The 23931-nt window shown below is 28.7% G+C and overlaps 1 protein-coding gene across 1 annotated transcript in view; it reads left to right on the top strand.

Moving 5' to 3' along the window:
* Positions 1-2648: 2648 nt before the first annotated feature.
* Positions 2649-23931, top strand: part of LOC105848631 (kinesin-like protein KIF14) — a 110746-nt gene continuing 89463 nt past the window's right edge. The window contains exon 1 of the mRNA XM_065791748.1: positions 2649-3154. Coding sequence (XP_065647820.1) covers positions 2718-3154 — 437 coding nt within the window. The 5' untranslated portion in view covers positions 2649-2717. The remainder of the gene's footprint in view (positions 3155-23931) is intronic.

Raw genomic sequence — 23931 nt, 5'->3', positions numbered from 1 at the left:
AATAATAAAAAACAGATTGTCTTTAGCATTATCGGATCCAGCAATTTTTGGATTTTGAGATTTAAGACTACACTGAAAACATTCGGTCTATAAAATAAGTCTTTTAAGCGTATAAAAAGTGTTCTTTTAGACCAAATGTTTGCTGGTTAACTTCCAGATATTTCTTTTCCTGGCATACAATTGCCCAAGTTTCCAGATGCTCCTTAATAAATAACCTCAACCGTAGAGCAGATAAGATAATAGATATTTGAATAAAGATCTTCACTTAATTGGAATAAACTGCAACCATTTCTGAAAGCTAATTTACCATTAAACCTCATTAAATTTGAAAAATTAATTATAACAAAAAAGAAACAAATGTTTTTTTAGAACTTTATAAAGTTAACCGACAGAAAAAAAGATGGAAAGGTCAATGAAATCTGCCAGAAACAACAACGTGATATTTAAGAAATAAGACGAGCATTAACCGTGATATTGACATCAAAAAAGGTGGTGCCAAAAAGTTATCACCGATTGTCGTCCAAAAAAAAATTACCCACTTATATATAACTTGTATATCATAACTGCTTTGAGTTTTCATAAAAAACTTGTCAAATTACTCTGAATAGAATACACTAATGTGCTAAAAACCTTTGTATGAGAATATTTGAATTTAATTTTTTACCTTGTAAATTAAAGTTTGAGTTTAACATTTAAATTAAAATCATGAACTGATTTACTTTAAAAAATTAGCAAAATTGCATAGTAGGTTAAAAGATGATAAAAGAACATTTTACTATTTTAAATACTGCATAAACATAAGTAAAGCTAATTAATTTATTATCTATAGAAAATTTGATATAGAATACAAGATTTTTTGAGGGCAAAATTACATCAAAATAGTCACAGCTGTTCCAGGGGCGTTCCGAAGAGATCTTTAAGGTGTGTGTGGGTCTGGGGAAAGGAAGGGAATGAGGGAAGGCGTATGTCAACTACAGTGCCCATTTTGCCGACTGAATAATTTCTTAGAGGGCATAGACAGCTGCAGCTGATCTCTTATTGCAATCGAATACTTTATAAATAATTATAATAATAACTGTAATAAATAACTATAATAAGTAACTAAAATAATAAATAGGGGAGACCGGAGCTAGTTGACTCGGTTTTTGCTCTATGAGTTCTGTAACCCTAACGGTACATTTTTTAAAAAATATTAAAGTGTAGTCTTAAAGAGTATGGATTAGGGTAACTAATAAAATTTGCATTCATTTACAAAAAAAAATTCTTGGGGCCTTTCCGGGCCCTCAAAAAAAAAAAAAAAATTTGCGCCAACTTACCCCACCACGGGGTAAGTTGGCGCAAACTATAAAAATGATTATTAATGCACTATTAAGTGCAAAATTAATAGAAATTTTTTACTATTAATTTTTGTAAAAATTTTATCCCAAAATTTAATATTACTTTTAGCTGGTACCAAATATTAGTCCGTATAAAAGCCAAACAGTAGCCCACTTTTTATCCGTGAAAAAAATAACCAAAAAAAATTTTATTTTTAATTTTTTTGTAAGAATAATTTTTTTCAATATTGTTAAAAATTAAAAAAAAAAAAAACAAATTTATAAAAATACATATTTTTTTCCATAGTAAATGCTATGAGCCAACTTACCCCGTGAAAAATTTGTCAACTTACCCCGAAAGCTTTTTTTTTAATAAACATGGAAAACGGCAGCTTTAAAAAAAAAAGTCAAAAAAAAAAGTTAAAAAAAAACGGCAGCTTTAAAAAAAAAGTCTGACTGGATATAGTAAACCAATTGTGACTGGAACTTTTACAATAATTTTTTTTTCATACGACTAACTATTTTCTTTGTAAAGTAAAAAGGAAACGATGTTCTAAAAGTTACGTTTTTGTCCGAAAAACGCATAAATCTCAATATCTCCCATGCGCATGCGCAAATTCTGACAATACTACAGTGAATGATGAAATGGTCAATAGGAAAGTTTCTGTGTAATTTTTTGTCACTTTCTGATGAAAGGCTCTGAAGATAAACGCAGTTCGTCAACTTACCCCTGCGGCCAACTAGCGCCGGTCTCCCCTACAAATATAATAAATAACTATAATAATTAGTATACCTAGAAAATTTTGTAATTAAATCTTTTTAACGTCTATAAATATAATTAAAATAGAACAGGCCGCAGCAACCGGAGGAGTGGGGGGGGGGGCCCAAAAAAAAGGTCCTTAAAACTTTTCCGGGGTTGTTCTGCCCCCCCCCCCCCAATATAATTTTTGTTCGTACGGGACTATAGAGGGGTATTGAGGTTTATCATTACAAAACACTTAATTCAAATTGACTAAGACGCTTTAATGCGCTGAGACTATTAATTTTTGCAAAATCATCTTTTTCAACAAAAATTGAAATAAAAACCAATCAAAACTGTTTTTTAAATTCTGGCGAATTATTTCAAAAAATCAAAACACAAACGTTTAATTACTAAAACGTTTAATTACTTAATAGGTTTCTGTTAAGCGGTTGTCCTTATCATACTACTATCGTTTTTTTTTTTATCTCTTTATAATTTTATATCGATATTATGTTATGTAAAAAAAAAAAAAAAATACATTTTTCTTATTTGTCAATTTATATATTGTTTGTAACATAATGTAAAATAAGATTTTTATTACATATGTTATTTTTTACATTATTTTAAAGTAATAGTTAATCAAAGGACCAATTAGTACAATGTCATCCTGGAAAAAAGACACAAAATTATTTGACTCAGAGCTTTTACACAGCAGTATGAACAAAAATTACACCCAAACAGAAAAAAGCAATACCCATGCACGTGCTCTTTTTAAAGGTGATAAAAGATTGCTTGATAAAGGTTTTAGTGGAACTAAAGTACTAGAAATTAGAAAAGAAAAAGGATCAACAAAAGTTTTAAAGAAAGATACAAGGTATGAAAGCGTTTATAAAGAAAAAGGTAAAACACCCTTTAAAGATTCCAATAATATTGGAAACTCAGTACTAGAAAGTAAAAAGGTTGGTTCTTTGTCAAATAATCATTCAAGCTCAAATGGATTGGTTAATGCAGAAATTCCTGAAAATATTATACATGCTGATAGTAATGATGACTCTTCAATATCTGTTGCTGTAAGATTGCGTCCCTTTAACTCCAGGTTTGTCAAGCTTACAATATTATGTTTGTTGAGCCTTACAATTAGAGCCGTGGTTCCTTCACATACCATAGAGGAGGGGGGGGGGGAGAGCCCAAAAAATTTAGGGGCTCTTTTGCAAATGTAAGAAGCTTTTTTTTTTTTTCTTATAGAAATACCAAATGGGAAAGTTTTAAGATTTCAGGGCCCTAATAACAGGTTTTAGGGGGCCTCAAACCCAGCAGCCACGGCACTGCTTACAATATATATATATATATATATATATATATATATATATATATATATATATATATATATATATATATATATATACATATACATATATATATACATATATATATATATATATATATGTATATATATATGTATATATATGTATATATATATATATACATATATATATATATACATATATATATATATGTATATATATATATATATATATATATATACATACATATACATATATATATACATATATATATATATATATATATATATATATATATATATATATATATATATATATATATATATATGTATATATATATGTATATATATGTATATATATATATATATATACATATATATATATATACATATATATATATATATATATATGTATATATATATATATATATATATATATATATATATATATATATATATATATATATATATATATATATATATATATATATATATATATATTGTGGTTATAACCTTCTCTCAACTCTATAGTTTTAAAACACAAACCTTGATGAAGGACGCTGTGCGGAGAAATAAGTTGAGTGCAGGGTGTGCATCTATGTCTTTTCCCCCTCCCATTCCCCCTGCAGGTTTCTTAGTGCACTGGCACTAAGAAACACGCAGGGTTAATGGGAGGGGGAAAAGACATAAATGGTAGTAAAAAATTTAGCAAAAATAAGTTAAACCTATAAACACATAGTTTTTTGTTAAAGGGTACAGGAAATTTCTAATAACGTGCATGCAAATTTCCATATTTTTGACCATGCACTCGGTCCATCAATTTATTCAACTTGTTTAAAAAATAAATCCATATGCAAGGTTTTAAAAATATAGTAATTTTAAAATGCCGTATTACACCACTTTATTTTCTGAACATTATTGCCATGCTAAAATGGATTTATGGCTATGGTAATAAGATAAGATTTGTATTTTATTGTTTAAAGAACATCGCCATTGAAGCAAAATTAAAAATTAAAAAATTTTATTTTAGTTTTATTATAATATAAATTTTTTTTAATTTTATATATAAAAATTTTCTGAAAATTTTTTTAGATTAACCCATTTTACTGTATTTAAAGCTGAACTCCAATTATATTTCAATATATATTTTTTATAAATACAAAAAACTGAAGTAATGTTTACTAAGAAATAATAATATTTTAAATAAAATCTCCAGCCCCATTAAAGATTTCTGAACCTTTCTGGTTGGAAAGCACTTGCTTCTTATGGCTAGGAAGCAATGGCTTCTTATGGTTGGGAAGCACTGGCTTCCTATAAGCCAGTGCTTATTATTATAGTTATTATTATGTTCTGAATAAATTAATCATCATATAGAGGGGGCTCAAAAATAATTTTGCACCAGCATATTTTTATTCTCTCTGGGGCTCTGGGCTTATATAAAATATATACGCATAACTTGATGAAAACACGAAATTTCTTTTGTATTAAATTTGTATTAAATTTTGTATTAAATTTTTATTCTCTTGCTCAAGATATTTTACTCTACCACTAATAAATAATAATCGTATAAGGCTACTTTACAATGTCTTAGCATATTTAATAAAATATTTCATATTTTAATTATAGAAATAACCATATGTATTGTCTTTGCAAAATTGATGCATATTAACAATAATTAGTTATAATTAGTTTGTATTTTTGTGTGTTTTACTTGTGTATTTTGATTTAAAGTGAGGCCCAGAACCTTCAGACAGCAGGGACCTGGGAAAAATCCCCCCTAACTTCCTTCCCAGTCCGACTCTGGTTGAGTGCTATACTACCTTGGAACTTGGTGGGAATTAAACTCAAATCTTTTTCCTTATGAAGCAAGTGCTCTACCTGTACACCTTTATTGGATATATATATATATATATAAATGTATATATATATATATATATATATATATATATATATATATATATATATATATATATATATATATATATATATATATATATATATATATATATAATATGTATATATAAATTTAATGTTTTTTTGTATTAACTTAAATTTTTAGTCTCTTACTCAAGATAATTTACTCTGCCACTAATAAATAATAGTATAAGGCTACTTTACAATGTCTTAGCATATTTAATAAAATATTTCATATTTTAATACTAGAAAAAACCATATGTATTACATTGTCTTTGTAAAATTGATGCATATTAACAATAATTAGTTATAATTAATTCGTATTTTTGAGTGTTTTATTTGTGTTATAGTTTTGCAGAAGTGTTCTCCTGAGCTTTCGTCTATACTTTCAAAACTATTTAACAAGTGCTTATCAGAGTCTTGTTTTCCAGCCTGCTGAATAGCAGCATCTGTTATCCCTATTTTCGAAAATTCTGGAGAGCGATCTAACTTGTCTAACTACCGTCCCATTAGTCTTCTTACTATCATAAGCAAGGTTTTTGAGTCTTTAGTTAACAAATACTTAATCTCTCATCTTGAATCAAATAGCTTACTTTCTGATCATTAATATGGAATTCAATCTTCTTGCAACTACTGCTGATCTAGTTTCTAATTTTAGAAAGATTAAAGTTAGACACCAAAAATGTGCAAGGAAATTTAATTTCCAGCCACATTTAGAGATACTTGCGTACAGCCTGCAAGGCTAGGAGAAGCCAACTCTGACCTAACACACCCCCTGCCTGGGGGCTCTTGGTTGAGTAAAGGCTAAAGATTGTGTCTTGATAAAAATACTCATCATGGGCAGATGTTAAATGCATCTGGCTACTGTCTTGTAGAAGGCCTCCTAGGCAAAGACTTAAGGGGTACACAGATTCTATCTATTCAGCTTTGCGCCACTTCTTTATCTAATAGGCTGGCATAGATGTATTTGTAATACATTGTTTCCAGTTTAGGATATTGAATGCTGGATCTTCTTGACTCAATGCATGGGTTTTGCATATGTCTCTGTTTTTATGACTATACAACTCATTCTATTATCTTCTAACGAAGGTATAGCTCTAAAACTCAGTTTTATGTTTCTGAGGCCAGCTGGTATTTAGATTTCTTGAATTTTGTGGTAGCTCTGAGAGAGACTGATTCCATTAGCAGCTGTAAAGTATCAGAGTACAAACAGTGCCATGTTGCACATGGATGATATTCCTGTGTTCGTACTTTTGTTGTGCATTATCAAAGCCACATTTTTTTAAATTTTAAAAAGCCTCATTTTTTTAAATTTTAATTCACTTCCCCAAGACCATGAACGCCACTACAGTTGAGGAGGCTACTTTAGTTGTGGTTACACTACCACATTAAATTTTTTGGAGCAATGATATGCTTGGCCTGGGCATTTACATAACAAAACAATTACTTTAAAAGAAACCATGCTAAAAAATTGCTTTTTTCAAAATCGTGCCTTGTTTGACATTTACCTCTTAAATTAAATGTTCATCAATAAATAAAGATACGAATGTCAGTGTTCATTAAAAAAAAAGATTTGTCACACCCTGACTTCACTTTATCACCTTTTTTTTTAAGTTATATCTCTCTTCTTCATCCCTTCTTCTTTTCAATACTATTTCTGACCTGGCTTTCCAGGTAATCCAAATAACTTAGCTTTTCTAAATGATTTGGATTGCATGGAAAGCCAGGTCTTTTTTCTGAAAATCTTGAAAACTCATCAACAACTGTTAAAAAATATATGTTGCTAGATGAAGACGGAATAGATCCTTTAAAATCTATTCTTAGTCGCTCAAAAGGTTGAGTAGATTTTATTAAGGTGTGGTTAAAATTGCTTACATGGTATTTAGGTTTTAATTCAGCACAAATTTGACACAAAGAAATGATTTTTTTTTACATCATCGATCGAAAAAGGCAGATTTTTCAATTTTATAAAATGAAATTACATTCTGGTGATTCCAGGGTGGCAAAGAGATTCATTTAGTTCCTTAAGAGAGGGTCCATTTATAGTCATAGAGCAACAAGATCTAGAGAGGACATCAGCAACAAAATTGTTACATCCATTGCAATAAACTATATCATAGCTGTACGAAGAAAGTTCTATCCTCCATCTCAGAATCTTGTCATTCTTAATTTTTTGACTCTTGTTATTGTCAAACACGAAAGAGATAGAGCGCTGGTCGGTGACTAGAGCAAAATGCCGACCAACAAGGTAGTGTTTCCATTTTCAAAGTGATTTGACAATAGCATAAGCTTCCTTTTCAACAGAAGAATGTTTTTTTTCAGTAGGTGAAAGTTTGCGAGAAAAGAATGCAACTGGTCTTCCAGCCTGATTAAGGGAAGCAACTATGGCAAAATCGGAGGCATCTGTTTCCACCTCAAATGGTATACTTTCATCAATAGCTTGTAGAGCTGATTGAGAGATTAGTTCTTTCATTTCATTGAAACATTTAATAGCTTCAGTTGACAGTGGAAAGGTAGAAGTTAGAGAAGGATGAATTTTGTCAGAAAAATGTTTGATATACTGGAAATAGTATGAGAACATACCAAGGACTCCATGGAGAGAAGCACTATCAGTAGGAGCAGGCATTTCAATTGATGGCTTTAAGCGATCTGGATCAGGAGAAAAAGAGCCACCTTTTCTAATAAAACCTAGGAAGGTTGTACACGAAGTAGACAATATAGACTTTTCTTCATTGAACATAAACATTGCTTTCTTAGAAGCTTCAAAAAAATTTTCTAAATTAAAATCATGTTTATTTTTAGATGTACCACATACAAGCAAGTTATCTAGACAAACAAAGGTGTCTTCTAATTTGTTTTCTTAAATAAACTTATCTTTGAAATTGTGCGACAGCATTAATGAGGCCAAACAGAATTCTTTTAAATTGGAAAAGATGCCCATTGGACTCAAAGGCAGTATAATACTTTTCTCTTTCTAGGAGAGGTATTTGGTAATAAACACTTTTTAAATCAAATGTGCTAAATAATGAATATTTTGCAATAGATTTAACTAATTCATTGATGTTAGGTAAAGCATAAGCATCAAGTAGTGTAAACTGATTTATTGTTTGTGAGTAATCGATGACCATGCTTTTTTTATGTTTCTCATTCCTGGTAACAACTATTTGTGATCACAAAGGAGAGTTACTGGGTTCAATTATATCTAGTTCCAAAAGTTTTTTAGTTTCTTGCTCAATGAATGCTTTGTCCTCTGAGTTATATTGTCTAGAAAGTTAAGCAATCAGTCTACATTCTGAAGATAGAAGAGGGGAAAAATTGCTAGCTTTCATTGTAATACTATTTAAAGAACAAATTCTTAAAGAATCTTTTTTATGATCATAATTGATATATAAGACTTTGGTGCAACTGTAGAAAATCTCTACCAAGTATGATTTGTTCACAAGAGTTGGGTATGACCAAAAAGTTAATACTAGAGTACTTTATACCTAATAAAGTTAAGTTAGTTGAAACTTTACCTATAACTTGACAAGATAAGGAAGGATCAGCCATAGAGACTTATTAGAGTATGTTAAGTTTTAAAGAGTCACATAATGATTTGCTTATAAATGTGTTAGAGCTTCCAGTGTCAAGAAGAGCTCTACTTTGGCCCTAGCAATAAAGATATAAACAATAAAGTTGAGTGAGTTGATAGAAGAGCAAGTAATGACTAGGCAACTCATTCTATTATCTCCTAATGAGGGTACAGCTCTAAAACTCAGTTTTATGGTTCTGAGGCTTATTGGAAGTCAGATTTCCCGAACTCTGTGGTAGCTCTCAGAGAGGCTGATTCCATCAACAACTGAAAAATATCAGAGTACTAACAGTGCCATGCTGCGCATGGATGGTGTCCCTGTTTGTACTTTTGGTTTGCATTGTCAAGGCTATATTTGGAGCCCTTTGTTATGACTTAGAATTTATTAATAGTAATGAGGCAATTGCTTGGGCTATTAAAAAGTGTACTGAGTACTGTCTATGCTTGAGCCTAATCGAGTTCATCTGTCTCATCTTGTGATCTTAGTGTTGATGGTTATCTTTCTTTAATTCGTAAAAACTCCAATTGTCATATGCTTGGCCTAGGCATTTACATTAGTAAGAATTCACTCATTTGGTGGGAAACTTTGTTTGAATCCACAGACTATTCTTTTATGTGCTTTTGTTTAGCACCACTTCACTTGATTGCCTTTCTCTTTTTTCTATATTGCTCTCCTTCATCTCAAGACTGCACTCTTTTTGATGTTATTTCTAATCAAATTGACCAAGTCCTCTCTCTTTAACCATCAGCCAATATTGTTGTTGTTGGTGACTTTAATGCTCATCACATTAAATGCCTTAGCTTTAGTGTCAGTGACTTTGCAGGTGTTAAAGCCCACACTTTTGCCTTTCTCAATCCCTAACACAAATAGTCAACTTTCCAACTTGCTTTCCAGACAACTCAAATCATTTACCTTCTTTACTCCACTTATGTCTTGTTACTGATCCTAGTAAGTGTTCAGTTTCTCCACATTTACCCTCAAGTATTTCTGATCACGGTTTGATCTCTCTAAAACTATTATCTCATTCTTCTTCATCATCTAAATCCCCCTATCGTCGTACTTTTTACAACTACCTTTAAGCTGCCTGGGATTCTTTCTGTGATTTTCTTCGTGATTTCCTGCTTAGACTCTTCTATAGCTTGTGGTCCAGACAACATACCTGTTATTGTCTTGCACAAGTGTTCTCCGGACCTGTCATCTATACTTTCAAAACTATTTAACAAGTGCTTATCAGAGTCTTGTTTTCCAGCCTGCTGGAAAGCAGCATCTGTTATCCCTATTTTCAAAAATTCTGGAGAGCAATCTGATTTGTCCAACTACCATCCCATTAGTCTTCTTCCTATCATAAAGCAAGGTTTTTAAATCTTTAGTTAACAAACACTTAATCTCTCATCTTGAATCTAATAGTTTACTTTCTGATCATTAATATGGATTTTGATCTTCTCGTTCTACAGTTGGTTTGCTAACAGTAATAACCGATAGATTTTATCCTGCATTAGATAAAGGTGGAGAGGTTAAGGCCATCACTCTTCACATTTCTAAAGCTTTTGATAAAGTTTGGCATGCTGGTCTTCTCCATAAGCTTTCTTCTTACGGTATATCTGGTAACATCTTTAATATTATTGAATCCTTTCTTTCCAATCGTAGTAATAAAGTTGTCCTTTATGGATAGCACTCTTCCTCTAATTCTTTAACTTCAGGGGTTCCTCAAGGTTCAATCCTTGGCCCTATACTCTTCTTAATTTTCATTAACAGTCTTCCAGATATTCTCACATCTAAGGTGGCATTGTTCGCTGATGATACTAACATTTACTCTTGTCATGATAAGAAGCCAACACTCTCTGGTTGCTTGGAGGGGGCATTTGAGCTTGAGAAGAATCTCACTTCTGCTACAGCATGGGGCTCACAGTGACTGGTGAACTTCAATTCAGATAAAATTCAATTTTTTTTATCCAATGGGTATTGCAATAGTTCAGATCTTCTTTGTGACTGTTCCTAAGTGCTCCAAAAACTCTTATTTGTCTAGTTTTTTCCCTCAAACATTACTTATTTTGAATTTGCTTCCTTCATTTTGCTTTCCTGATTCATATAATTTGCAATCTTTTAAGTCATCTGTCAATCGTATTCTTGCTCTACAATCTTCATCTTTTCTCTTCCAGTAACTTCTAACTCTAATTAGTGGTTGCTTGCAGCCTTGTTGGAAGCGAAGACGTAAAAAAATAAAAAAATAAAAAATGGTGTATTGAAAACAATATCTAAAAAAATAATAAAATCATATGAAAAAAGATTTCAAAGCCTGAAAATAATATCACTTGAGGATCACAGGAAAAGAGGTGACCTAATCCAACAGTTCAAATTTACTCATCAGATTGATGAATTCAACTTTCATTTCTCTCAAATTTTACTAAATTCAACAACAAATTACAATCTCTGTGAGACCAATCAGCCTCAACTAGTTAAAGGTTGCATCAAACAAGAAAATATTTTACAAATATAGTAATAAAATACTGGAATGCTTATTCACAGGAAGCGGTTGATTCTTCTTCTGTACATTTCTTTAAAGAATTTGTATCATAACTTACTTGACCAGCTGCTTTGTGCTACTCTCCTGGGTCTACAGAGAGGAGCCTGATGTAGCCCTCCTTTATTGATTTAGATTAAATTTACACTAAAAGATGTACATAGAATTGTTTTTGTATTCTTCAATATAAACATGATAGGACATGGATTATTTTAATGTGCAATTTTGAAATAAATACAATATATATATATATATATATATATATATATATATATATTTATATATATAATATATATATATATATTTATATATATAATATATATATATATATATATATATATATATATATATATATATATATATATATATATATATATATATATATATATATATATATATATATATATATATATATATATATTGTATTTATTTCAAAATTAGTAAAATTTTGTTCTGCAACAGCTATATTAAAAAAGAGTTTTAGTTCTATTAACAAATTATCATTTTAATCAAATCAATAAAATAATAAAAATTCTAGCAAGTGTTTCTTTTTTTGCGTTTTCTTTTGATGTCAAACAAGCGATATTAATGTGAACACTTTCTTGTATTGTAGTGTCAAATCTTATAGTAAGATGATTATTTTCGATAACCTTTAGTGATTGCAGATCTGATTTAATGACTAGTTCACGAGTCATTTGTTCAACAATACTGGGATTGGGTATATCAGTAAAAATTACACCAATATATTGCTCTCTTTTCTATATTAGCAATGGAATGTTACCTGTTAAGACATTTCATAACAACATGTTATAAATTATCATTTTCATATGTATTTTCATCTTCTGAAATTTTCAAGTTTGTAATCTCATCCTCCTCTATCAGAAACATATAATTTTTAAGCAAAATATCATTGTTATTTGTCTTATTATCAGCATTATATTTGAGTTTTATTTGCCTTATTTGCACTTGCTTTTCATTTATCTTCAATGTCTTTTTTTGTAGCCTTTGAATTATGAATACACTCACTGTAATAATTTTTTTAAATTTCTTTTTCAGCTCTTTGATTTTTGTCCTTAAAGTTTTAATAATTTTTTCTTTTCATTTAACAATTTTTTTGCTAAAGCTGTCTTGCTCCGGTGTTCTCTGGAAAAGCTAACTGAGAAGACATAAGATAACTGAGATTTTTTTCCAGGAAATTTTTCTCTAGAAATATGCTTATTTAATGTCTTTGTGCCATAAACTGCATATGTCGAAGGTTCAATAGTTGAAGCTTTCATATGGTACGAATATGAGACTACTGAAAAATATGCAAAAGTGTAAACTACTTTGAACAGTTAGTAATGAATTTATATCCAAAAAGTATAAGTTTAATATTATTTAGCTTTATCATAAAAAAACTAATTCTTTTTGGATCACATTACATGTGGCACTATCACATGTAGCATAGCACTAAAGCAAAACAGACATAGAAGATAAAAATTTATTTGAAAATAATTTTGTCTCTGGTTTTGACACAGAATCAGTATATTTTGAGTCAAATTCATCTAATGATTTGTTTTTTGATGTATCTAGTGAAGAAGATAAAAAGTCCCCTGTACCATTAACAAAACAAAACAAAAAAAAAGATCTGATGAGCTGCACCTCTCAAAATCAGGGGATGGATTAATAAAAGCTACAAGTTAAGTCGCTGCCAGATTTCGTCTTAGTGTGAGGGATCATACAGCAGTTCTTTCTTCAATTCTGAAGTATGCAAGGCATGATTTAGAAAGTATTGTTTTGTCAAGATCACGAACCAACAGAAAAAGATTTCATATCATCAAAAGCGAAGGTGAAGAAATTAGAAATAATTATAAAAATGTTTTGATCAGTAAGAAACTCTTACTTCACTTTGATAGTAAATTGTGCAATGAATGGGATCTTAAAAATAATATTACTTTAAAAGTTGAAAGGATTGCAGTAAGCGTGACAGCTCCTGAGGATGATGATAGTAGGGATATTCTGCTAGGAGTGTTTCAAGCAAATTCATCTAAAGGTAAAGATCAATCAAAAGAAATAAAAAAAGTACTAGAAGATTTTGAAATTAAAAATAAACATTTTTCCTGTTTGTACTGACAACTGCTTCAAACACTGGTGCACATAATGGAGGAATTGAACTTATAAGTAGGTATGTGTCGGAAAGTACATTATGTGGGATTTATGTCGTTGACACATATATAAGAGACACATTAGTCATTTAGTGCAAGCACTAACAGGAAAGACTAAGGCACCAAAAAAAAAGTTTTTTAATTTTAAAAAACATTGGCCTGAAAATTTTCAGGTATGCAATGAAGACATTAACTCATTAGACAGATTTAATTTCAATATTTTCAAAAACAATTCTTACTTGTACCAGATTGTGCAAGAGGCTAAAGAATACTTAGGATGAAGTACCAAATTTCTACCTTCATCAATCCCCTGTTTTTCATGAGGCTAGATTTATGGCCAATGGGATATATTTATTGATGCTTAAACTAAATTCAACAAAATTGCACCTTTTGTAGCAATATTTCATATTCCTTAGTTTCTGAAGTCATCTATAATAATCCAGGCACCATCTAATGATCTAAAAGCAATTAAAGTAGCAGAAAGCATAGAGGAAGAAAACGAAATATTAGGTAAAAGTCTCAAAAATTCTCTTTTTAGACATGTGGTACTTGGCTGAAGATGTTGTTATTGTATCACTAGCAGATCCAGGCGTAACTAATGAAGAGAAATTCTTAATGATACAGAAACTTATTAACTATCCATATCCTGAGGATATTTCTTATTTTGAAATAAAGAAACCAGAGATTAGAGTGGATATAATCATTAACAGGAACACTCACTTGCACGAATTTGTTGGGAAAAACAGCTGGTATATTTTTTTTTTACTTGACCTTAATATACAAAATATATTGTTTTGGATTTCTGATGGAAAATTTATCGATCTCCATCCCAGCTTTAAGTTTATTAAAGATTTTGTTTCAAATATTCCGTGCACAAATGACTGCTCTGAAAGAAATATTTGTCTTTTGAAAGATTTTCTAGCAGACAGTCATATTGAAAGTCAGAGACAAAACATCAGGGTGGTTAGAAAAAAAGTGAATAAAATGATGGAAAAGAGTGATTTGAACAGCATAACTCCTTAGTATAAATTATTTTTGATTGTAAATTTATTTAAAATAAAAAAATAAATATTTTGAAGCAAAATAAACTGTTTTCTTCTTCAGTTTTTTTATATTTATTAAGATATAAAATATTTTGAAAAAAAATGGAAATCTACACCTAACACTTCCTGAAGGTTTGAAAACTTAAAGTTTTGCTTTTTTTTTTTTTAATAAGGTGTATAACCAAGATATGTTTTTTGGGACACCCTAATATATATATATATATATATATATATATATATATATATATACATACATATATATATATATATATATATATATATATATATATATATATATATATATATATATATATATATATATATGTATGTATTTATATACATACATACATATATATATATATATATATATATATATATATATATATATATATATATATATATATATATATATATATATATATGTATGTATTTATATACATATATATGTGTGTATATATATATTTATATATGTATATGTATATGTGTATATATATATATATATATATATATATATATATATATATATATATATATATATATATATATATGTTGAACGTCGTAATAGCATAAAATAAGTAATTATTTTTAAAAATAACACGATGTTTTTTATTCTTGACATGTTTTGTAAAATTTTATTTACATTTTCAAAAGATTATTTTACAATAATAAAAAACTCTGAAATATATATTAAAAAATAGAAGTCTTTACAAAGAAATATTAACGGACAAAAAATTATACATAATAAACCAATATATTTATTACAAAATAACTCGGTAAATAACCAATAAAAATAACCAACTGTCAAAAAATATATATATATAAATAAACTGACAGTAAAATTAAATAGATAAGTTCATAGTATAATGTAAAGCTTGTTTATTAAGCGAGGGACTTTCCCATTTAATGTGGAGGGCTTCTTTTATCTTTAATTTGTGTTTGTTTGGGGCATTATCCAAAATCTCAAAAGAATCACAGTTAGCCAAATTTTTGCAATTAAGAGATAAATTTAAGTGTTTAAATATATGAGATTGTTTATCACTTTTAAGGTGCTCATTTATTCTAGTTGCCAAGTGTCTGGAGGTTTCTCCAATATAACTGGCATTACAGCCAGCGCAAGAAAATTTATAGACAACATGAGATTTAAGCAGTTTAGGAAGTGACTCTTTTAAGCAAAAACGTTGTCTATAAATTTTCTTGTACTGTCTAAACGTTGTCTATAAATTTTCTGTACTGTAGATTGCTGAACTTTTACCTAAAAAGCATAAAATGAACTATTATTCACATATCTTTTGAAAAAAGTTCACCCTGCCATTGAAAAATCGATTTTTAACTATGCAAACTGGTTTTTATTGTTGTCATGATTGAAATTTATTTAAATTCAGTTAAATATATTAAAAAAATGATATAGAAATCCACCCCCATATCTGCTGTTTCCAAATTCTGAAAAACAAAAATTAGGTACCAAAAGTCTTTAAGCTATCTGCTCAATACTATTTTTCTATGAAATTTAGCATGTTTATTGCATCTGGATAGGTTTGAAAATTGAGCATATCTTCAATGATAATTTGATGTGAGCAACCTGATTTTCTATATCAATATGTTTAATAGAAAATTTACCTAACACATAAATGATATAAAATTCAAGTTTATATGTATATATATATATATATATATATATATATATATATATATATATATATATATATATATATATATATATATATATATATATATATATATATATATATATATATATATATATATATATATATATATATACAGTTGTGGCCAAAAGTCTGTTGTATTCGTGTTTTTTAAACAAATTCAAAGTTTAAATGGACACAGTGTCTCTAACACACCTCACAGTTTATCAAGACATTATTTAAAATTACATAACAGTAATATAGTTCAGTTTTACATCTCACTCATATCTGCTGCACTGTCCCTTATTCTTAATTACTTCAGCAATTCTCGCAGGCATAGAATTTACGAGATTTTTACAAACATCAACAGTTATGTCTGTGCACCACACACGTGTAATGATGGCATGAAGATCATCTAAATTTGATGGTTTCTCTTTGTCAGTCTTTAGTTTCATTATATGCCACAAGTTTTCGATGGGGTTTAGGTCTGGGCTCTGCCCCGGCCAAGGACCTAGAACCTCAACCCCATGATCCCGAAGCCAGTTTTTCACTAAAGCTGCTTGATGACAGGGAGCACCGTCATGCATAAACAGTTTGCAGTTGTAAATCTGCATGGTAATATATTTCTGTGCACTCATGTGGTATTTTGTGGAAGAAAGTAAAGGGAGCCTCGGCCAGACGCTGAGAAGCTGCCCCATACCATCAAGTATGGTGAATGTTTAACAGTTCGTATGCAAAACTTTGAATCAAATCTTTTATTGGCAGGACGGCAAACATATCTTGGTGCTGCAGAAAACAACTTTATGTTACTTTCGTCACTAAACATTACTTCATTCCACATTTCACTAGTGTAATGTTTGAATTTCCTGCTAAAAAGTAATCTATCACGAACGTTCTTCTTCGATAACAGCAGTTTTGGTGCAGTTTGGTATGGTTTTAGATTAAAAGTGTCACTTAAATGTTGTTGAATGGTTCTTGCACTAACTCTGTGTGGCAGTTAAGTTGCTACGACAAAGGATGATATCATTAGATTCTTTAACATGTGTTGTTTTATCGCTCGACTGTAGCAGGAGTTGTAACCTTAGAGCGTCCGGTTTGACATTTTGATTTCACATTACCTGTCTCTTGCCAACGTTTCATTGTCAATAACACAACTTGCTGGGAAACAATAAGATGTTGTGCCACAGCTGCTTGTGTTAACCTGAGTTAACTAATGTAACACTCTGACCACGTTTTTTATGTGAAAATCCCATTTTTGGTATAAAATTATTGATCTAAAGTAAACAAAGAACACAACGTAAACAAATAAGAAATGAAACTATTTCATTTTTTAAAACAAAAGATAATCTCAATTAGTTCAATCAATAAAACAAACAGCTTTTTGGTTCATTTCTAGGCTTTCAACAAGCTTAAAATAGCAAAATGACGCAAAATGCAGTTATATTTGAGCACACAACAGACTTTTGGCCACAACTGTATATAAAGTTCTTTAAAAGTAGATCAACCTAGTACTCAAAAGAAGCAAAATGATATATAATTTTTAAAAATAATAATTGTTTTATAAAAAATAAACTAAAAAATTTTTATTTTTATTAAAAACTTGTAAAAATGTACTTTTTTTATTTCTAGTTAAAAAACCATAGTTTTTGTGCAATTAAATCTAAAATAATAATTGTAGTATGAAATTATAATTTTTTTGAAATTTTTTTATAATTTCGCTACTTTTAAGACCCAACATGACATACTTTTGAAAAAACTTCTTTTTTCAAAATAATAGGGACCTGTTAAAAAGTAAAGTTAATTGAGCTGTCCCTAAAACATATTATTTAGGCTTGCAATTTTGAACTAATTTTCCTGACCACAAACCACATTAAATCAAAGGGTAGCCCAAATAAAGTTCAACAAATATCTTTTTTATATACAATTTTGAAATGGTCTAATATATATATATATATATATATATATATATATATATATATATATATATATATATATATATATATATATATATATATATATAACAAGTTTTTTATTTTTCTTGGTAAATAATTTGGAAGAGTTTTGTTTTATTCTGTCTATTTATAGTATATGATCACTATAATCACAAATACAATGTATAAATACCAATTTAAAGTTAATGTTTTAATAAAAAACTTAAAGAGCTATTTATTAAGTATATTTATTAGGCGATTTAATATTAAGTTAGTTATAAATCTAGGTATATTGTATGAGAATGTTTATTTGTCATGTTTTACTTCTTTAATATTGTTCTTAAATATCTAAAATATTACACTCATTATATACAGAAACTATACTTGTCCATAACAAAATAACCATTTTTATAATTTAAATATACTAATATACAATATCATGCTTATTTAATATCAGACTTCAAATCTTTAAAGAAATAGACAGCCCTATTATTTATTATGCAATAAATTAATCTTACATTGTTTGTTACATATGTTGAATTATATTGCCAGTAAGCCCTTATAAAGCTTTAACTTTATTTAATTTACATATTCTAATATTTTTGAATAATAATGTTTTATTAGTTTTAATTGTTTATTAATTTAGTGCTAAGTAATGTAGCACTGTGTAGTGTAGTATATACACAATTAAAAAAAAGTATATATATTTAAGCAAAAAAGTCAATAATTTAGTAATTTTAACATGTATTTAAACTATAAAAGATATTCTAAATGGATGTGCTTTCTGAGTCCAAGTCTTCTTGCCCTAGACTACCTTCATCTAATGATTCATAAACAAAGTCACTGTCACTTTCTATATTAACTGCTTCAGACTCTGACCAAGGCATTGGAGTGTAGGAATTTTATTTACACTTGAGTTATTAATTTGAGGAGTAGTTATGCTTCTACCATTTTCATAACTAATGTTTCAATATTTTATAACTTTAAATTTTGTGAAATGAAAACTAGTTTTCCAGCCCTTTCCGTTGTTAAGTGGTTTCTTTGCGCACTATGAATGTTAGAATAAGTGCTAAAACTTCTCTCACATGCTGCACTTGAAGCTGGTAGCTGAAGAATTCTAAATGCAACTTTTGATAGTTAGGTAAAGGAACACAACCTTTTCCACCAATTTATGGGTTGAATTATTCCAACTGCAGTCCAAATAAAAAGTTTTGAAAATATGCTACCCTTTGATTGGTAATTAGGCAAGTCAAACATCATAGTTTCTTTGTTTACTTCAGGCATACTTGCAGCAATGTTGTGTATTGCCTCACATGCATCAATCTATAAAAAAGATTTTTCTTTCAATAAGTTTACTATTACTTTATTCATTTGTATTTTCAAATTTGTCAAATAGTACTAAAAATAATTAAAAATTTTTCAAAAATTTTATTTTTAATGCCCAAGGCTAAAATGTATTTGATTTTAAGAATCATATATGAATTATGAGTAGTAAATACCTTTTGTTCTCCAGTCAAGACTTTGCCTTGAAATATGGGATCTAGTATATTGGGCAGCTAGGTGAGTTTCTGTTAAACAAAAATCTTTTCTTTTCTTGAAGATCTTTTTGGCTTCTTCTTCTTCCCTTTTTGAGAATGGGCTAACTGCTAAGTTTTTAAAAATATGGTCTTCCAAGTAGTGAAAAGTTTCCACAACAGTAAATAACATGGGAGTATTTGGTTCAGTTTTCTTTACCGCATCAGCTATTGGTGACAGCAATTTGAAAAAACCTTCAACCCTGTCCAAAAAAACATCTGGTAGAAGAATATTTGTTGTTGCTGAATTAAGTCCACTGTTTTCAGAAATAGCCAATGTTTTTAATGGTTGCTTGTTTTCTGTATGCTATCTAAGCATGCTACAGTTGATCCCCACCTTTAAATAAGTTTAATGTTTCTATTTTTATGAATAATAAAATAAATTACATGCTTCGATTTTTTTTGTAATGTACAATATATTTATACTTTTAGTTGTATTACCTAGTTTGTACTAGTAGTTTCAAGGAAATGCATGTTACTACACCAGCTGATTTTTTTTGTATATCTCTTAACGCTGCAGCAGATAAATGAGAATTTTTTATCTCTTTAACAATATTAGTTACTTGTGACATCAAAACACTTAAAGTTGTCAATTTTAAAAAATCTGTGAACACCAAATTTAAACCATGTGAAATGCACCCATAGCAATGAAGATGGGGATAACAATCTTTTAGACGAGTTCATGCATTTTTCATATTTGCAGCATTGTCAGTCACAATGCCCAAAACTTTGTTAGGATTTATTTCTTCTAAAACTTTCTTTATTTCATTTGCCATATTTTCACCAGAATGGCTTAATGTTCCTACAAAACAGTTTAGGATATATTATATATACTGTACTATATAAATATTATAAACCTATTTACTGATATATTATTTCTGCTTACTGAAGTGGTTTTCAGTGTTGTTTGTTATAATTTTAATATCAAAGTTAATTATAAAATAGTATGAATATTTTAAAAGTCTAGCAGTTTGTTAAATAAATCCATTGTATACAGTACTAGAATTATGGTTTTACCTGTAGGCAATGTCTTCTACAAAATCGGTGATGTAGAAGGCAATGTCATTACAAAGTTAATGATAGCTTCATTTCTGTAAAGAAGAAACAGCATATAAACAAATATGATCTGTTTATTAACTAAATAATATAGCTTCAATTGCACCAACTAATATTATAATAAATTTTTACTGTACCTTACATTGCTCCATCCATCACACATAGATCCAAGATAATCTGCAGTTGACTCTTTATGTCTTGATGGAAGCTTATAAGCAGAACATAACTTGTTCAAAAAAGTTTTCCAATAGTTATTTTCTACTATATGGAGTGGCAATCAACTATTGCTCTGGCTAGGTGTGTATCAATCAATTCCTGCAAAAGATAATGTCATACTGGTACATAAGTCAATCATGAAACAAATCTAAAATCTATATATCATGAACTTTTAATAAGCTAGTTGCCATTATCAGTTAATTCTTCAAATAAAACTTAAAATTTCAAAATACAATACACACCTTTTCAGTTTTTGTCATGCTGTCAAACACGGAACTTGGTGTTTTACTTCTACAAATTGATTCAGAAGAGGACGTTCCAAAAAAATCAGATCGTGGATTTTTTGCTTTTGGCTCAGCATCTCCAAAAGAGTCTTGCTGTTTTTGATAATGACCTGATTTATTTGCATATAGACTTTTTACTTCATCAGGACATTTTCGACATTTTTCAATATGCTTAGTCATATGAGTTCCATTTTTAGACATAATGTCTAAAAATGGAACTCATATCTAAAAAGCAAAAGTAACATTAAACTCTTTCCATTTCGCTAATTTGTTTTATAGGTATAAATAAATTGGCAACTATGGTTTAATTTCTTCCCCCCCCCCCCTACCCTGTACGGCCTGTTTTACTCATTTTTATAATTAAAATTTACTATATTAAGCAAAATATTTAAAATTTAAATCTAATTAAATAGTGAACATAATTGGTTATTAAAAAGAGCTTTTAGAACTGCATATAACTTTTCATTTGCAACTCAAAACTTTATAAGTACAGTAAATTAATACTACTAATAATGATAATAATAATAATAATAATAATAATAATAATAACAATAATAATAATAATACTAATAGTAATAATAATAATAATATATATTATATATATATATGTTGTTAGTATTATTATTATTATTAATGTTAATTTACTGTACTTATAAAGTGTTGAGTTGCAAATAAATTTATTATAATTATATATATATATATATATATATATATATATATATATATATATATATATATATATATATATATATATATATATATATATATATATATATATATATATATATATATATTTATGAAGGAAAAGTCGCTAAACAAAATAATAGTATTCAAAATGTGAATGAATTTTTTGAAGGAAAAATTTTTATATTTAAAATATTAACAAGAAAATAGTAAATAGTATTAGAGATCTTTAAGTATTTTCATAAGTAGTACTATTGCTAATGTTATTATTCTGATTTTGATATATGTAAAAATAGGGAATGCAAATTTTGACAAAAATAAAAAAATTGGAATTCGGAATTCAAAATTAAATTTTTTATGTCTATAAAAATAACTTATTTAAGATAATTCATTGTTATTTATTGCATAAAAATTACTTTCTTTAATAATAAAAATGGAACATAAAATTATACCAAATTCAATTAGTACAGAAACATTCTAATATGGTATATTATTTAAAAATAAAAAATATAAACTTGTTGTTTTATTTGCCTAAAATATGCCGTGAGAAAGCAGAGATCACTTAAAGCTGCGTCTCCGAGGCTCGTTCGAACTTTTGTACAAAAGTTACCAGTAATTGAGAAGGCTCGCTCAGACTCCACGTTAAATGGTGGAATCAAAATCAAATATGAGTAGATGGACTATTTTTCCACAAACGCCCTTCTCTTCAAAGAATTTAATTTCAGATTTAATTTTTGAAATTAAGCTCCTATTTATTATTTGTTGAGTTGATTTGGGCGTTGTTACGTTGGACAATAATTTCAATTGAATTTTGTTGTCCAACTTTTGCATTAATGCTAAAGGCTTAGTTTGTTCTTTCAATATCACTTCTATGAAGTTTCCATGTTAGTGTTAAATATCAATCTTTGTGCAAAGTTTTCAATAAAATTGTGCAAAGTTTTCAATAACTTTGACTATTATTTTTTTCAATGGTCTAGTGAAAGATGCGTGAATCTCACTATTTCTGCCATTGTATAAATATTGAAGAGTTTCAGACACATTAGTTTGTCTTTGGCTTATTCGGTCTTCTAATTTCTTCTTTAGTTTTAATGAAAGTTCATCAGATCCGAAATTCTCAAACATAAAAGAAAATACTGAATCAGCAGAAAGCAGCTTTGCATCTTCTCAACAAAGGGCTTCAACAGTAAGCTTCACTGGGAGAAGTGCAGAGATAATGTTTTTAATCGACAAAATTTCAGCATCTAGAATAACGATATCAGATGCAATGCCAATCAATGCTTTTCTAACACAGCTTTTTAGCTTGTTAAACCTTTCAAGCATTTTGACTAAGCTATTCTATCTAGTTGTAGTGTCCATAAAAAGTTTCAATTGTTTTCCAAATTCTTGTTTCACGTGTACTTGAAGAATATCATTTTATGTCCTCGAAAAACAAAATTTCTTTACAATCGAACAAACTTTTTTGATGAGAAAACTAAATCACATTCTTCAGTCTCAACAAGCTCAGCTTTGTTATAAGTTTGTTCAATAAAGCCAACATTTTCAGCTTCAATGTATTCCTCATCCAATTCATCGAAGTCACTTACTTGATCTTCTACACTAACATTTTCTGTATGTGTGAGCCACCAATTCAGTTGTATTTGAATTATTATACAGAACATTAATTACAGCTGAATGTATTGCATGTGTGAAGCACAACTGCTGATTACATGGTAAAAGCTGCCTAACTTTTTGCATCACAGCTGCCCCATCAGTTATTGTAGACGTAATATCTTTATTGATATTTAGATTGTTGTCTTGCAATGTGGTTTTCAGAGCTGTAATGCATTTCTCTGCAAGGAAACATCCTTCAACAGGTACTAAATTTAAATTCCAAAACTATTTCTTGCCATGGACATTCACATTTAAATAACATCGGTTTCTTAAAGGTGTCCATTTATCTAGAGTTAAGCAAAATCTTGTTCCATCTTCTTTTAAATTTATAAAATCCT

Source organism: Hydra vulgaris, chromosome 02 (genome assembly GCF_038396675.1).
Source record: "Hydra vulgaris chromosome 02, alternate assembly HydraT2T_AEP".
NCBI lineage: Eukaryota > Metazoa > Cnidaria > Hydrozoa > Anthoathecata > Hydridae > Hydra > Hydra vulgaris.
Note: the sequence above shows the minus strand (reverse complement) of the source record. Positions and strands in the feature narration are given on the sequence as shown.